The following is an 18,826-nucleotide window of genomic DNA, read 5'->3' on the forward strand; positions in this document are numbered from 1 at the left end:
TCCTTCCTTCCTCCCTCCCTCCCTCCCTCCCTTCCTTCCTTCCTTCCTTCCTTCCTTCATCCCTTCCTTTCTTCCATTTTTCTTTTCTTTCTTTTTCATTGGACTTGTAATAATTTTCTTGATAGAAGGAATTTTCAATGAGAAAACTTCTTCTACCCAGGCAGATCATCACCAATTCCAGAAGCATTTTAACACTTTTGTTACTTTCCTCCCCCTAAAATTGTTCTTGCTTCTACACATTCCCTCTGTAGGGTTATGGACAGGGACTGGATTTATGATTTTATTTATATAGGGAACTTCCTGGTGAGGAAATTGCTCAATGTATAGACATTCTTTTCACCTTACTGCGGTCTGGTGATTTGCCAAACACAGCCAAACTGTGTCAGAGGTGGGACTGGAACATGCTGTCTTCCAGGTCTACTTTCTATCTTCCATATTGTGTTGACTAAAATTTAACACAGAAAGCATATAAGGGGATGATGTATTACAAATTTAGAGGAAAGGTAACTTCCTCCATCTTTCAGGAAGTGTTCCTGCAACAATGGACACTAACAATGCTCTGATATTCCAATAGAATGAGGAAGGAATTGTAGTAAAGACAGAAATCTTTTGAAGTCCCCCTAATATTTCCATAGATCTCATTAAAGTGTTTTAAAAATCTGATACCTTGAATTCACAGGTGTTGCCAGGCTCATCACCATTAGACATAAGTGTGTTATGTCATTTGAAGAGAAGGCCCCACAGATTAAAGTATATTGAGTTCCTGATGAAAATGGTCCTCTTGAGGGTTTCCATGAGTAAAACTTGTAAAGATCTCTGTACAAATATTATCTATTAAGACTATACAGAACTTTTCATTTCTAGTAGTTGAAAAATCCAGGGTCATCATTCAAGATTGTGTGTGTGTGTGTGTGTGTGTGTGTGTGTGTGTGTGGTGTGTGTGGTCTCTCTACCTACCTGGCAGGAACATCTCAGGGTTGCTTTTATACCATGTTTTTTCCCCACTTCTTCTTGTGATTATATCATCACACAGATAAAACTTTTGCTTTGGATAGAGAGCAACATTTCAAAACTTCTCTTTACTTTTCTCACCACATTTCATAGTAAAACTGTCGTTCTTTTGAAATTAGATGCAATTTCAGAAGTGACCAGTCTTGTTGGTTGAGGCTATAGTCCCTATCCTATCTCTTTCTTCCTTTTCACATGGTTTGCTTCAGTTTTGGTCATACCTCTCTTAATTACTTCTCTGGAAACATGCCTGTTGACCCTTTCATAAGAATATGGGTCACTTCCCAGTGGCCAGGATGTGATTTGATTTCTCTTTCCCACTCCACTTCCCACTTCTTTCTCTCCTTTCCCCATGAAATAGCCCATAAGTTTTAAGATTGAAGAGCTTGATCTGACCTTCTTCAATGAAATCATAAATGTGATTAAAGAGTTTGTTTTAGGACATGCAGCCAAAAAAAATGTAGCAATGGTGTTGTTGGGTCCAAAGGATATGAACAGCTTTATAGCCTTTTGGGTATAGTTCCAAATTGTTCTCCAAAATGGTGGAACTAGTTCATAACTCCACCAACAAGTGCATTAGCATCCCTGTTTTTCCACATCCCCTCCAGCATTTGTCAAGACACTTCTTTCTTGGTTTTCCTTCAACTTGTCTGACTTCTTTTCAATTTTGTTTGCTCAGTCTTCATCCATGCCATGCACACCAACCATGCATGTTTATAGTGCTTTATCCTTCATCCTTTTCTCTTACGCCTTTACAACATTTTATATTGTGATTTTTTTTTTAGATCCCATATATCTAGTTATTTTTTCTATGCCTTTAACTCTTCAATCTCATAATTCAGTCCTAAACTCTCTGATGACTTCCAGGTTTGTGTTTCTAATTACTTATTAGAAACCTTAAACTGGATTTCCCATGAATATCTTAAATTCAACATATCTAAAATTGAATTCACTATCTTTCTCTCCAATTCTCTTATTCCCAGCCTTCTCTGTTACTGTTGAGGGCACCACCATCTTCACAGTCCCCCAGGCTTGCAACCTAAGGGTCATTTTTGACTCCTCACTATCTCTCACTGCTTCCCCACTGCCATAACCAATCTGTTGCCAAGGCCTATTTTCCCTTTACAGAATCTCCTATATATGTCTCCCTTCTTTCCTCTGACATTGTTATCACCTTGCTGCAGGCCCTTACTATGTCACACCAGACTGTTGCAATAGCCTGCCAATTTTTACCCTTGCCACAAATCTCTATCTACTTTAGTCTTTTCTTTATTCAGTTGTCAAAGTGGTCTTCTTAAAGAGGAGGTCTAACCATGACACATGCCCTACTCAGTAAACTCCTATGGGTCCCTATCACTTCCCAAATCAAATACAAAGTTCTTGAGAGTCCTTTAAAACCTCCCTCATCCTTTTCCAGTCTTCTTCCTCCTGTATACATTTTGAGCCAGTGACACTGGCTTCCTGACTATTCCACAAACAATACACTCCATCTCCCATCTCTGGGCATTTTTCCTGATTGTCTCCCATTCCTGGAATTCTCTCTTCCCTCATTTCCACCTCCTGAATTCCCTGGCTTCCTTCAATTTCCATGTTAAATTCTACCTTTTATAGGAAGGCTTTCCAGATTCCCTTTCATCCCAGTACCTTCTGTCTCTTCATTATTTCCAATGTAGCCTGTATATAACCTGTTTATAAGTAGTTGTTCTCGTGTTATCTTCCCTATTAGAATATGAACTTCTAGAGAAGAAGGACTGTGTTTTACATTTATTTGTATGCCTGGTATTTATCATACATAGTGCCTGACACATAGCAGGTGCTTAATAAATATTTATTGACTATTGAAGCTGAAATGGATGAATGTAAAGGTCCAGGGGATATGGTATCACTAGTCTACACATTGAATTTCAAATAACATTTCTCCAATTAGAGAAGTCTTTATAACTAATTAATCATAATTGGCAGCCTGCTTTCATGCCCCCAAATGATTTGGATTTCAAGTCCACATCCTAGAACTTTTTTCTTCATTTTTGAACTGGTGGTTGGTAGACCAACAGTAAGTATCTATTAAGCTTTTATTATATACCAGGCAGTGTGCTGGGAATACAGATAAAAGCAAAAAGAAAGATAATTTCTGTTCTCAAAATGCTTATACTCCAATAAAATATATTCTTTCTGTATATTCTTATATTCTAATAAAAATAAAAGGATGCTAGAAAGTGTGTGGGGGAGCAGAATAAAGAGTGCCTGTGAGGTGCTGAGGAATGATGGCAAAGTCCTTAGAGTCTGAAACATAGCCTGGAGCAGAATGAAACACAGACAGCCTTGGGCTCACCTGAAAAGAACTTGTCAGTGAGAGAAGAGGTCAGTATAGCAGAAGGACATTGCAGGGTGAGAAAGTCCTAGGTACTGAGGGATGTTTCAAGGTAATTGAGTAGCTGAGTCATGGTGGCAAAATCCATAGAGTACAAAAAGCTCAGCTTGGAGGAGAGTGAAAGATGGAGGACCTCAAAAAATGCTAGGCCTAAAAAAAAAAAAAAAAAGCCCTTGCTTGTACTATTTCTAAGTTATTATTATTGTCACACTACCTAGTGTCACACACACTAAGACATCCATTGCTTATTTGCAATCCTTTGTTTATAAGTTGTTTAATTTAATAATTGAATAAATTTTAATGTAATCTTAAAATGATGTCCCATGAAGGGATGATCTTTTTGTTAGGTTAATCCCTCAGTTGGATAGAGAAATGACTTTTCTATGGATAATAGAATCCTTTTTTCTATTTTGCTTCTTGGTTTGCATATTGACTGTTACTACAAAAAAAAGTCTTCTTATTTTGAAGTTTTTTCTGAAGTTTATTCATTTTCTCTTCTTGTGAAGACCATCAGCATGGACAAAATTATTTTTTCGTGTGTGAGAGAGGGGCTGTTGTTTTTGTGTCTCATGCCTTACTGTTCCTTTAGAACAGGAAGGCTTCTCCACACTTACTATTTATAGATTTTCAAAGGTCCCTCAGGCAAAGTCGTTGCCACCATTTGAATTATAGCACAGTAACTTAAACATCCACCTCAGGAATGATAGGGGTCTTAAATAGACAGTCATATTTACTTATGAAACCTAGAGTTTTCTTAGATTACCAACCCTAACAGGAAAAGAAATGTCGGGGTGACAGAGTTAAGTGGTGCTCTGGGTGCTGGGGCCATGCTAATTCTCTATATTTAAGATGCTAAACCAGCCAGGCAGGAGCTATTTAATTAAGTAAAAGTCAGTCTAGTCACTTTGCAACCAAGGATTTCAGGAGCAAACATATAGCAGTATGTGGGAAGTTAATATGAGCTTCATGGTTCCAGCCACACCTCACAAGCCCATATGAGGTGGGCTTCCAGATGGTGATTGGTGGATATAATTTTGAAACGGAGTTTAAATTTCAGTAGCTACACAACAGTCATACAAAAATACCGTACAACACCTCATTACCACTCTTCTTCAAAGAAAAAGATCAATTCTGGATTTTCATAGTTCCTCCGAAGACTTGTCAAGGTAGGACCAGAAATGTTCCTGATTTTATACTATATAGTTTCAAAGATAATTTGCTCAAGAGACAAATTTGAAGTTTAGATAACTTTTAAACTTTGGATTGTCCTCTACCCCCCCCCCATTATAATGTATCAAATCAAGAGAACATAAGGGGGGGTGGGAAGCATGACAACCTCTGGGAGAATAAATGCTAAATTAATCTGGGTACCTTAAAAAACACTGACCTACTGGCTATCCAAGCGTAGATAGAAATGGGTCTGGGAAGAATCAATAAATCTGACACTTTGTTGTTCCAGAAATCTGGGAAAGAAACCCTTTACTGTTCAGTTGATTGGAATTCTCATGCAGATGCTGGCATGGCAAACAGATCTATCACATCTAACATCTGTTATGTGTTTTAAATTTAAGAGTGGGATTAAGTTAAAATGTGTATATGACATGGAATAAATGTTGAAAACCCTTTGCGAGAGGTAATAACAAAAGGATAAGATAAATATTTATAACAATTATTGATTTTATCAGTATTAAATGCAACCAAACACATAGGAGACATGAATGAGATGTGGTTGAATTTCATGATTTTGGAGGTGGGAATTGGATAAGGCATGAGGGAAATATAGAATCATCTTTTCTTTCTTCTGACCATAGTAATATTTGTGATATGACTATGCAATGTAATGTAATACACATCACACTGGAGACATGTTACAGGGTATTACAATATGAAGAATAGTGTATCTTTTTCTCCCCCGTGAGATTGGGAGCTCCTTGAGGGCAGACTTTTTTTTTTGCTTCATTTTTGCCTCCTTTTTGTATCCCCAATGTTTGGCACAGTGTCTGGCACACAGAAGGAGCTTAATAAAGCTTATTATTGATGGACTAACAGACTGGTATTTCAATCTGTCAGAGGAGCTGGGTTAAGACACTATCTCTGTTCTAAGGAAGAGAGTGTGTGACCTCAGGAAAACCATGATTTCCTTTCACTCAGTTTCCATATCTTTTACTTTTTTGGGTAAAGATATTTTATTTTACCAATTACATGTAAAGCAGTTTTCCACATAAGTTTTCTGAAATTATATGATCTAAATTGTTTTCCTCCCTTCCTTATCTTTTAAATGAAAGGATAAGAGAAGATACTCTTTAATCAACAAACATTTAAATATATATCATGTTTCATAATTACATTAGAATGTAGGTTTTTCTGGAAATCTGTTTTGGAAATTTCAATTAGGCCACTGTTACTCTGTTAGTATAAGCAAACAGATGGGTGTTTGGTGCTAAGCTTGGTGGAACTATACCACCATCTTCCCTTGACTTTCTGACCATGTTTCTGCCATATTTAAGACATAGTTGGATTAGCGTGAAGTTGGATTTGTGACCAGTGCCTAAACACAGGACAGGTTTTTAAATAAATTTAAATAAACCAAATTCTTATTCATGTTTATTCTGCTTTGCAATTAAAATTTTACTATATTTTTTAAAAATAGCCTATTCCTGCCGCCAAAGAAAATGAAGACTATCATAGTTTTCTTCATCTTGGCAACAGCAGAGGCCATTCCGGTAAGCACTTCTACCCCTTCTCAAACCCACCTTCCCAGGAAGCTTCCTTAAGAGTGTTCTTTACTGTAGAATTTTTGTTAAATGTTTCTTATGATATTCACTCCTTTTGCAGGGGGAAAATGAAATCTAAAACTTTATAATTGTAAAAGTGGTTAGCAGAGTGTCTGACATATAGCAAGTATTAAGTTAGCTATTTTTAGTAGTAGTAGTCAAGATATTGTAAAATATCTTAAACCGCTTTTTTTTTTTAATATTTGGGGATTTAGAGTCATGGAATCTTTGAACTCAGAAATAATACCTGAAAAGAAAGTGATCATTCACTTTGCAGATATCTATTGTAGGCTATCTCTGTGCCAGCCTTATGATTTGTTTCCTGAATTCCTCATCGATTTTCTCTTTCTGTACAGGTCATCTATGAAAAAATTTCACCTCTGCTTCTTCCCTCATTAAGCTGCAGCCAAGTGCTCAACTAAACTCTGACTTCCTTGAGTTCTTCAATTTCCTGACATGAATATATTTAACTGTCCTTTTCCTTTCAAATAATACCCTTTCATACCGAGACATGAGTCCTGGCCTATCACATCTTAGTGATGGTCAAGTTTACTCTCTTTTGTTAAGGCCCTTAGTTCATTTTACTTGTTAGTCCCATTTGATGCATCTGTGAATGGATGTCTGAGGCTATATATTTTAGTAAGGGCTCTCTTTGTATATTCCATCTTCTGCAAGTTTCTGTTCATCTTTGCTACTGTTCTTTCTACAACATACCTATTCTCTGTGATGTGTAGTTTAGAGGATTTATGTAGGTAGTTTGTACTCTAAGACATGGTCCAGAAATCCTTTTCCTGGGCATCATCATCTTCACCTGCTGTTCACCATCCAAATTTGCTTTTCTCTTATGAATCGTGTTTTTTTTTTTTAAACCCTTACCAGAATCTGTCTTGGAGTCTCCAAGGCAGACGAGCAATAAGGGTTAGGCAATGGGATTAAGTGACTTGCCCAGGGTCACACAGCTAGGAAGTGTCTGAGGCTGGGTTTGAATCTAGGACCTCCCGTCTCTAGACCTGGCTCTCAATTCACTGAGCCACCCAGCTGCCCCCATGAATCTTTTGTTTTTAATGGTCAAGAGTGGTGAAAATAACACCCGTACTTTTAAGAGCTACAGTTTATTTCCCAAATCTTAACAATAACCAGAAATCCTTTCTTTTTTATTTAACTTTTTTATTTTAACATTCATTTAAAACAATTTTCAGTTCCCAATTCTAACCCTCTCCCACCTATTAAGAAGATAAGCAACAAAATATCAATTATACATATAAAGTTAATTTAAAAGGCTAAGTTTTCTCTAGAAGAATTTGTGCCTAAATGAATGATAATTATTCATTATTTTGAAAAATAAAAACCCTCACCTTCTGTCTTAGAATCAATAGTATGTATTGATTCTAAGGCAGAAGAGTGGTAAGGGCTAGGCAATGGGGGTCAAGTGACTTGCCCAGGGTCACACAGGTAGGAAGTATCTGAGGCCAGATTTGAATCGATGACCTCCCATCTCTAGGTCTGATTTTCAATCCACTGAGCCACCCAGCTGCCCACGATAATTATTCAATTTAACAAGCCTAGGAAAGTTTTCTGTTACACTTTAGATATATGCTTTGAGAAGATACAAATCGTCCGTTATTGTTATCATGTAAACAAATGAATGCCATAGCATTTCTCATCTGGGAATCATCAACACAATATTTAGTTCTTCTTCTGACTTTTACTGGATGATCTCTCATCTGGAATCCCCCTTAAACTAACTTCATCATTTTCTTTAATGTTAAATGTCCTCCTCTTTTGGAAGAACCTCTTTTTAACTTGAAGTGTTCTGTAGTCCTCCTCATCCCCTTTTTCCTACTTTCTGAAATTATTCTATTATCTAGCCTCCTGATACAAATCAGAATTTTCCTTTCCTTCTACAGATCTAGCTCTGTGTGTGTGTGTGTGTGTGTGTGTGATTCTGTTTAAGGAACATTTCATTATCAATTCTCCTTGATTACCTTAAGAGTAGAGAGGTATTTCTTAATCCTCTTCTTCTTTAGCAGAGAGATCTTTTTTTTTTGAGCCAGTTGACACTTGATTGTGGTAAATACATAAATATTCCACATTTTAATGAGGAGAAATAGCATACTTCTTTTAGCTGTTCCTCCAAACTAAAGCTAGATCTTTCATTCTCATATCATTTGACTGAATTTTCAACTCCCTTCCTTGTTAGAAGGTTAATTGAAATGATTCATTCCTATTCATTTGTTTGCTATCCTCAAATTATGTTAAACTCTTGTGCCCATTATTTGCTTCTATATGTTCTATACCTATATCTATATATCTATCTATATATTTATCTATACATATCTATACATATATATGTGCTCTGTAATTCCAATTTTAAAATAAATTAACATAAACATATGGCAAACACAGGAAATTATAATAGTAACAGCCACATTTTCCCCATCAATACTCCTCTCTCATCTTATATGAAAGAAAAAAAAACAATTGCATTAGCTATTGAAGAGGAGACACCCCAGAGAATCTTGGAGTAGTTGACTCACAGGACTAGAGTTGGAAGAGAAACATAGAGATTATCTGAACAAACATTCTCATTTTACAGATGAGAAAACCAAAATGAGGTGGAATGATTTGGCCAATGTCTTGCAGGGAATAAAAGACAGAGACATTTGACTTTTTTTTTCAGGGCATTTGAATATCTGCACAGGGGCTTCAGAGTGTACCTAGAATCTGTCTTAGATTCTAGCCGCCCAAAGCAATGGAATGAAAAATACTAAACTTAATACTAAGCTTAATAATAGAGGCAACTAGGTGGCTTAGTAGATAGAACACTGGACTTGAAGTCAGGAACACCTAAGTTCAAATCTGACTTCAGACACTTACTAGCTATGGGATCTTAGGCAAGTCATTTAACTTTTGTTTCCTCAGCTGTAAAATGGGAATTATAATAGCACCTGACACTCAGGATCTTGAGAAACAAATGAGCACTTAGCACAATGTTTGGCATGTAGTTTATATAAATATAACATAAATATAAAAATACAAATTATATATAATGTATAACATATTAATAATTAATAATGCATAACAATATATTATAAGTAATATATAACATTATTATTTTTGCCTCTTACTAAGATTGGAGAAGATTCTAAAGATGACGGAGAGGGTAGTAATGTGAGCAATAGCAGTAGAGAACTCAGATACTTCAAAGGATTTCTTCCCCCAACTTCCTAGTCACTCCTCTTCTACCTTGATTATGATCAGGACAAGAGTGTGCTCTAAAGTAGTTTCATATAAAAACAAGGACTACTAATCTCTACATAAGGCAGCTACATGGTACAGTAGGTAGCGTGCCAAGTCTGGAATCAGGAATGAGTTCAGAGACTTACTCTCTAGGCAAGTCACTTTATCCTGTTTTCCCTGATCTCCTTATCTGCAAAATGAGTTAAAGAAGGAAATAACGAATCACTCCAATATCTTTGCCAAGAAAATCCCCAAAGGGATCACAAATAGTTGGACAGCAACAATCAATGGTTGTTATTGTTTTTTGGTTTCTGTATTTTTATTTATTTTGTTAAAATATTTCCAAGTTACAGTTTGATCTGATTTGGGTACTGTTACGAGCCACATGGCCAGAGACCACATATTTGACACCTCTGCTTTGGAGAGTAGCTTTAGGAAAAATGGTTGTTGCATTTTGGAAAGAAGACATCATAGATCTTCTTACTCCGTGGCATTGTAAATGTTTAGTGTGTGTGCATATGCTTGAAAAAAGCAATCATATTGAGAAGACAATGAACAATAACATGCAGAAAATTAGGGAGAGACCTATGGAAAACAGGGAGGAAACAGAGAGTAATAAATGTCACTTTACCAAAGAACATTAAAAAAAAAAAAAGCAATAAAAGCAACCAGAGCAAACTGTGGGCCGTGATAAAATGCCATGTTAGAAGGAAATAGATCATTGAGAAGATGCCAGATCATAGGAGTGGATGCTCAGAGGAGATTCTCAGATCTCAATGATCTTGGGGGAATTACCAAAGTAGACTGATAACAAAGAAGGCCACCAACAGTGTTATAGAATATTGAATGTCTATACTTTGTCCTGGAGATGAGTACTGAAAATACTTCTTTTTTTTTTTTCAGATGAAGGGAACTATGAACATGTACATGATTAATATGCTGTTAGGTTTTGGTAAAATACTTTTTTATGCTATAAAAAATTCTTTGTAACAAGGGATGACTCATTTGGGAGGGGGAAGGATATATTCAGAAATGAGTTATATAAAAACAAAATGTATCAATAAAATATTTTAAAATCTTTATTAAAATTCTTCATCAATGATTTTTGTGGACTTGCAAATCTGGAAAACCAGAAGGGGATGTGTGTGTGTGTGTGTGTGTGTGTGTGTGTGTGTGTGTGTGTGTGTGTGTGTTTTTGGAGGAGTAAGGTAGAGACACTATCCAAGAGAAGATAAATCCCCAGAAAATAACTCGGACCTTTTTTTCCCACAGGCATCCCCAAACTAGGATTTTATTTAGGCTGATCAATTTATCAATAAAATTTGGAGCTGTATGCATTTTTTAAAGGTTATGCCTGGTTTAAACCTTTATGTTTTCGTTTATCTTCTATGTTTTTGACATGTTTGTTTTCTTTATGTTTTTCACAAAATCATTTTTAGAAGATTAAGCATGTTTCTAACACATTTTAATATTGTATTTTTAATTTGACAGGTTTCTCAGAGCAGACTCCAAGAGAAATATGCTTTTAATAAATCTGTGGATTTAGATTGTCCAGGAAAACCAGAAGTGACCAAACAGGTATCAGACATCAGGAATGTGTTTTCTTTTTCTTTTTTAGTTCTATGTGTGCTCCATTTGAAAATTAATCATTTGGAGAGGCTGATTTTCTCCTTTTTTCCCTTCCCTCACTCCCAGAGGCTATCAGTGCTTTCATGCAATACATGTTTCCATTTAATAGGCTCTCAATAAAAGCTTTAAATTCAGTTAAATCATAATCAAATTGTCATCTATATTTTGAACTTGTGCTACTAGGTTTTTAAAATAACTGCTCTACGTTGAGGCACTTTTCTCTTTTGCTATGTAAGTATCAATAAAAGAAAGGAAACAGGGGTTAGTGCATCACTGATATTTCCCATACACAAGCTATGCTTGCAAAAGTATGTAATCAATCATATCTAACCTCTGCTGTAAGGGCTTGATTTTTGGTTTGTCACACTTTGTTGATAATAATAACAACATAGGGCTCAAACACAATAGATGCATGATACATCTTCTGCAACGGTTGGCTAAACTTTGAAGTATATCTTTGATTAATGGACAATGAGTCAATTGCAGTCATGAACAAGCAAAATTATTATTTTATTCATAACAATTTTAAAATTATTAGGAAAGCTATAAAAATCTTAAAATTAATTTTGAAATGAGAAAAATTCATTCAATTATGAATTATGAAAAATCAACAAGATTATTAGTAGTTGTTCTACCTGAGAGAATCAGAGGACTCAGTCTGAAGCTTGACTCTACCTCTGGTCCTCAGTTCAATTTACTATATAATCAAGATGTTAGAGGTGATGACTTTGTTTTATTTGTTTAAATCTTTACTTTCCATCTTAGAATCAATACTGTGTGTTAGTTCCAAGGCAGAAGAGTAATAAGGGCTAGGCAATGGGGGTTAAGTGACTTGCCCAGGGTCACACAGCTGGGAAGTGTCTGAGGTCAGATTTGAACCCAGGACCTCCTCTCTCTAGGCCTGGTTCTCAGTCCACTGAGCTACCAGCTGCCTCCAAGTTGATGACCTTTAAGGACTCTTCTAGATCCATGATTCTCTGACCTTGATCAATTCATTCTTCCTCCTGGATCTCATTTTGCTAATCTATAAAATTAGAAATCTGGTTAAAACTTCTTTTATTCTAAATAACCAGAAACATATAGCATGAGCACATTTCCCAAAGGAAATACACTGATCTTCTAAAATTATAGAGATAACATCTCTTAGAGCAGATATACATACAAAGTACACTTGCCAAAAATACTTTGTATCCATACAGAGGCCCTCTACATCACTTTGTTACTATCAAGCATTCTATAAATATTATTTGTAGTAATTAAATAAGAAAATTTCTCTTTTGATCAGCATATTTCAATGATCATTCCAAGGCAGTTCCATATTCCTTTTGGAAATATGCTCTTTAAATTATTTTTGGCTGATTTGTCTTCTTCAAAACCTATTTTAAAGTACTCTGTAACTTTAAACTCTTGATTTTAAATGAAATTTATAAAAACAACAAAAAATTATAAATGTGTATGTACGAGTGCATATATATATATATATATATATATATATACATGATATATATGTTTTATTTTTATTTACCACACACAAGGATGGTAACTCCCTTCCCTCATGCTGCCTATATCATGTTAGAAGGCAGGTGCTTTCAATATTCTTTTGAGAAGTGTATTCATGTTACATATTTCTGATGATTTAGAATAACAGAAATTTTGTGCTGATTTTAACGTTAGAGATCATTTCAACCAGATTTCTAATTTTAAAGATGAGGAAAATGAAGTCTAAAATAAATAAGCGATTTGATCCAGGGCCTAGGGTCATAAGCTCTAGAGCTACAAAAGACTTTTGAAATCATTTAGTCCAATATTCTCAAATTTGCACCTCTTGTGTCTCCGTATGCCTTCCGGATCAAATACAAAATCCTTTTTGTTTGGTACTCGAACCCCATCATAACCTAACACCCTTCTTTCCAGTCTTCTTACACTTTTCTCCCCAATATATGCTCTTCAATCCAGTAATACTGGCCTCCTGGTTGTTCCATGAACATCCTCCATCTTTTGGCTCCAGGAGTTTTCTTTGGCAGTCCCCCACACTTAGAATGCTCTTCCTTTTCATCTCTGTTATTGTTTTCTCTGGTTTCCTTTAAGTCCCAACTAGAATCTCATCATCTATAAGAAGCCTTTCTCAACTCCTTATAATTATAGTGCTTTTTCTCTTTCAAATTTTTTTCTGAATGTAGTTTGTTTGTATATATTTGTTTGCTTATTGTCTCCACCTGCCCCCAAGCTGTGGGCTTCTTGAAGCAGAGATTGTCCTTTGCCTCTTTTTATATCTCTATTGCTAACATAATGCTTGGCACATCATAGGTCAGTGATTCCCAAAGTGGGCACCACCACCCCCTGGTGGGTGCTGCAGCAATGCAGGGGAGCGGTGATGGCCACAGGTGCATTTATCTTTCCTATTAATTGCTATTAAAATTTTAAAAAATTAATTTCCAGAGGCGCTAAGTAATATTTTTTCTGGAAAGGGGACGGTAGGCCAAAAAAGTCTGGGAACCACTGTTGTAGGTGTTTAATAAATGCTTATTGACCATCTGATTTACAGATGAGAAACTGAGGCCCAGATAAATTAAGTAACTTGCCAATTTCACATCAGTAGTAAGAGGTAGGTTTAAAACTAAGGATCCTCTTGCTTTGAAATCAGTTCTCTTTCTAATGCCCTATACTTCCTCCTTCATTTAAATGAGTCACTGATCAAAATGAAATTTTTTTAAATTAGATTCAGGATTTTGAATTACTCCTAGGTAGGATGGCATAGCTTTTATTCAAATATATTGTCAATGGACAGGATATTAAATTATTTTTCTAATTTGTTGATCCCTGCTTTTAGGATCAGATAACTGTCAATGGCACTGCCAAAGGAAGTAATAAAACAAATGAAGACCTCATACATCAGGATGAAAAAAGCATGCAACTAAATAAAAACAGAAGTAGCAAAGGAGAGGAGGAAGTTATTAAGAATGCAGAGACAGGAGAAAAGGGATATTATGCCAGTCCCAAATTAGCTAAAGGAGAGGGATATACACATGGAGAAAAAATCTATCCAGAAACATTAGACAGAGATGGGAATGGAGATAATGACACAATAAATGGTTTAAAAGACAGCATTTATAAGGCAGGAAATGTCACGTATAATAATAATGAAACCACTACTAGAAATGTCAAAGAAGAGAATGTTACCCACACAAATCAAATTGAAGTTACTAATGTCCAAGAAGAAAATATAAGCAAGAGTAGAGGTAATGAAGATGAAGGAAATGGAAACACCGATAAAAATGCGGATGGTCTAAATGAAAAAACTCCTTACAGAGGAGATGGGAATGGAGATAATCAAACCAAGGCTCCAACAGGAAAAGGTGAAACTAAAAATGTCAATGGAGAAGATGAAAGCTGGAATGATATCGGTGGTGGTGCTAGTGGCAATGGAGCTGATACCTATGATGAAAATGGTTCTGGTGATGATGAGGGAGAAAAAGCAGAGGAGAGAGATGAAAGCACTGCTGATAACAGGGATTCAGGCTTTCCTAGTAATGAGATTCAGGATAATGGAAATGAATATGACAGTGATAATAGCTTAAGCAAAGCTTCAAGTGATGCCAATGAAGATGAAACTGGAGACAATGACGATTTCCTCAATGGAGAAAATACTTCAAAGAGTGATGAAAATCATGATAATACTGTGGAAGTTACCATGGAGCTGACTTTACCCGTTAAAGGTGGTAAAAGTGGATTAAATGAAGAATCAGGTCCTATCAGTATTAACAAAGTCCAAGAAAAGGTAGGTTTTAGAATCAGAATAATTTCTTTATCTTTTTCTAGTCAGTTAGACAGAAATATGTTTTCCTTCAAATCAAATAAATCAAAAACTGCATTCTTCTACTTTGACCTTCCAAGCTACTCAAATTAAAAAGATATAGAATCCTTGATGCATTGACACTGTTCAACTTTGGAAGTTAAGGTTTCTACAAGTTTGCTGAAAATCTTGTTAAAACTGTGCCCTGAACAACAATGAACTTACCAAATCATTGCTGGCAGAATTCCATAGAATTCAGAACTTGAAGGAAGCTTAGAATAATCTAGTCCAATGGCATTAGATAAAAAAACAAACAAACAAAAAACAACCTTCACCTTCTGTCTTAATGTCACTTCTAAGACAAAAGAGTGGCAAGGACTAGGCAATTGGCGTTAAGTAGTTTGTCCAGAATCACACAGATAAAAAGTGTCTGAGACTAGATTTGAACCCAGGTTCAAATCAAAGGTTCCTGACCTGGCACTGGATTTTACAAATGAAGAAATGGAGGTAAATGGCTAGGAATGGTGGTTAGGCCCATGATCACCAAGGTAGAGAGTAGGAATTCCCATCTAGCTACTCTTAAACATGATCCAGCTTTCTTTCTACTTCAGATTTCCTCTGGGGCAGAAGATTTGAAGTGACTATTAAAGAATTCAGAGAGGGAAGATCTTTCAAGTTTAAACAAAGTAAAAAAAATGTCATAAATGAAAGCATTTCTAAAAAATTCCTTTTTATTTATTTATTTTTAAAATAGAATTCATTCCCAGGTATCTCAGCCTCTCTATTCCTATACCTGAGAAGGAATCACCTGATAAAAAGATATGTATACATAAATTGTGTTTTTCATATTTCTATTTATCAGATCTTTCTTTGGAGGTAGATATTAATAAGTGATTCTTCAAATATTAATTCTGTAGATGTATTCAGTGTTCTCTTGGATCTGCTTATTTCATTCTTCATTATTTCATGTGGATCTTTCTAAGTTCTTCTAAAACCAATCTACTCATTATTTCTTATGGTACAATAGTGTTCCATTCACAATAATATGACACAACTTGTTCAGCAATTGATGGCCATCCCCTCAGTTTCCAGTTCTTTGCCACCACAAAAAGAACTTCTATAAATATTTTATTTATCATTTTAACCAATTTTATACAGGTGAGAGAATATCTCAGAATTGTTTTGATTTGTATTTCTAAATGAAAGGTTTTAAAATCTAAGTTAGATTAGCATTGTATCAGAGAAACTGAAACAGTCCAATTTTCATTATTTTATGGTAGTATTGTTGCTTTATTTACATTTTCTTTCCCCTTTCATTTCATAGCAGGTAGAAAACAATGGGACCAACAACGACAGTGGTTTGGAAACTACTAAAGAAACTGAGAAAATAAATGATGCTTTTAGAATTAAAGATGACATTATTTCTGACAAAGGATATGGTGATATGGCAGGGAAGTTTAACAATGAACCTGTTGGAAACAACTTGAAAATTAAACTTGGAGGCAAAGGTGGACCCAGCAACACTGGCAGTGAAAGCAATAGTGATGGCTATGATGAGAGCTATGATTTTGACAATGAATCTATGCAAAGAGATGACCCTGATAGCACTAATGATGATGCCAAATCTGAAAGTGAGGATATCAGTAATAGTAAGAGCACTGATTCTAATGAACCTGATGAATCAATTGGTGATAGCAATGGCAGTGACTCACCAGAAGGAGATGAAGATAGTGACAGTATATCAGACACTAATGATAGTGATAGTACCCATAATGGCAGCAATAGTGGTGACAATAGTAATGGAAATGGTGGTAGTGACAGTAGTGACAGTGACAGTAAATCTGATAGTGACAGCAAATCTGATAGCAATGACAGCAGTGATAGTGACAGCAAATCTGATAGCAGTGACAGCAGTGATAGTGACAGCAGTTCTGATAGCAGTGACAGCAGTGATAGCAGTGACAGCAGTGATAGTAGTGACAGTAGTGACAGCAGTGACAGTAGTGATAGTAGTGACAGCAGTGACAGCAGTGATAGCAGTGACAGTAGTGACAGTAGTGATAGTAGTGAGAGCAGTGATAGCAGTGACAGTAGTGATAGCAGTGACAGTAGTGATAGTAGTGACAGCAGTGATAGCAGTGACAGCAGTGATAGCAGTGACAGTAGTGATAGTAGTGACAACAGTGATAGTAGTGACAGCAGTGATAGCAGTGATAGTAGTGACAGCAGTGACAGTAGTGGCAGCAGTGACAGCAGTGATAGTAGTGACAGCAGTGACAGTAGTGACAGCAGTGACAGCAGTGATAGTGACAGCAGTGATAGTAGTGACAGCAGTAACAGTAGTGATAGCAAGTCTGATAGCAGTGATAGTGACAGTAGTGACAGCAGTGATAGTAGTGATAGTAAATCTGATAGCAGTGACAATAGCGACAGCAAATCTGATAGCAGTGACAGCAGTGATAGTGACAGCAAATCTGATAGCAGTGACAGCAGTGATAGTGACAGCAGTTCTGATAGCAGTGACAGCAGTGATAGTGACAGCAGTTCTGATAGCAGTGACAGCAGTGATAGTGACAGCAGTTCTGATAGCAGTGACAGCAGTGATAGTGACAGCAGTTCTGATAGCAGTGACAGCAGTAGTAGTGATGATGACAGCAAATCTGATAGTGATAATAACAACCATCAGGGCAAGTCTAATAACAGAAATGACAGTGACAGTGATAGTGACAGCAGTGTCAGTGAAGGCAGTGACAGTAACCATTCAACAAGTGATGATTAGAACAAAGGCCAGGAGGTAGAAAAGTTTCTTCTGTGAAAAGTCCAAGTAATTTCTAAGAATTAAAATTTTCTGGAAAAGTATAGCCAACAAGAGAGAATGAGATGAAAGTCAGGTGTCACCTCAGACACAATTACAAAAATTGTCAAGCTGTCAGAACTGGAGCCAAAGGAAAACTAACTCAGTATTCTGAATGCTTGATCTGGATGTGTTTTAAGTCAATAGGTTACATAAATATAGATGTATTCAACGATAATGAAATTTCTTTGTGTTTTAACTTAAATTCGAAGGCAAAGTAAAATATGAAACAATAGTGGAAAAATACTGGCTAGGTGCACAATACCTAAACTTTAAGCTTAAATCTTCACTGGGTTGCCAAATGGCAACTTACATTTCACAAATTACAGGTTCCAAAAAGTTCTATAGAATGCTTCCCATAAGCAATAACAGATAGTTACAAACAAGTATGCAGCATTGTCATGCTCCAGAAAGCATGAATTCTGTATGACTACCTTCAGTTAAGGAAGGCTCATTTGATAATAGCTAGATGCTCTGGTTTTGACATTATTATTTGGTCTAATGCCCTACTTTCTGTAAAACAAAGTGGAGGGATGATTAATCTCTGTAAAGAATATATTCATCATAGTCTTCAGAGAATTGCTCTGACAGGTGCTTCTGATTTTAAATATTGACAACACTATTTTGGTGAAAAATTATAGCTGTAAACCACCAGGAATTTAGCATAAGGCCCCAAAAGCAGATTTGATCAAGTACTTTCTATCAAACTTTGCTTATGGAGCTCAGTGTTGGATTCAACTCAGGGAGATACACATTCTAAATCTAGTGCTATGATCTCCATGTATAACTTTAAAAATTAGCCACACCATATTATGACTTGATTATTGTCTATGTAAACATTGGCTAATAATTTAGAGTAAATTTATCTTTTAAGGACTAAAACTCTCTTAAGAGTCACATCAAGTTCTCAGAAATCTCCTTGGTCTAGACACAGTCTAAGGTCTTGAAGTCAGTAGCAACTTAAAAATTACCTGGAAAGTTTCTTTTTACTTCTTGAGTAATGTTTGCAACCAAAGGTCACAGAAGATCCTTTAATTGGCTTTAAATAAATACCAGTAATTTTCAGTCAAGGATGTATTCCCAAGCCCTTTTAATTAGAGAAATGCTATAGCCTAAGTAGCATTTTAGAAGATATGTAACGCACAGATATATTTAAA

At 35.9% G+C, this 18,826-nt stretch overlaps 1 protein-coding gene across 1 annotated transcript in view; it reads left to right on the forward strand.

Moving 5' to 3' along the window:
- LOC123252222 (dentin sialophosphoprotein) overlaps window positions 1-17,594 on the forward strand; it is an 18,719-nt gene extending 1,125 nt beyond the window's left edge. Inside the window, exons 2-5 of the mRNA XM_044681616.1 lie at window positions 1,992-2,053; window positions 10,885-10,971; window positions 13,853-14,800; window positions 16,140-17,594. Of these exons, the coding sequence (XP_044537551.1) occupies window positions 1,992-2,053; window positions 10,885-10,971; window positions 13,853-14,800; window positions 16,140-17,594 (2,552 nt within the window). The remainder of the gene's footprint in view (window positions 1-1,991; window positions 2,054-10,884; window positions 10,972-13,852; window positions 14,801-16,139) is intronic.
- Window positions 17,595-18,826: the final 1,232 nt, after the last annotated feature.

The sequence above is a fragment of the Gracilinanus agilis genome, chromosome 6 (assembly GCF_016433145.1).
Source record: "Gracilinanus agilis isolate LMUSP501 chromosome 6, AgileGrace, whole genome shotgun sequence".
Classification (NCBI taxonomy): domain Eukaryota; kingdom Metazoa; phylum Chordata; class Mammalia; order Didelphimorphia; family Didelphidae; genus Gracilinanus; species Gracilinanus agilis.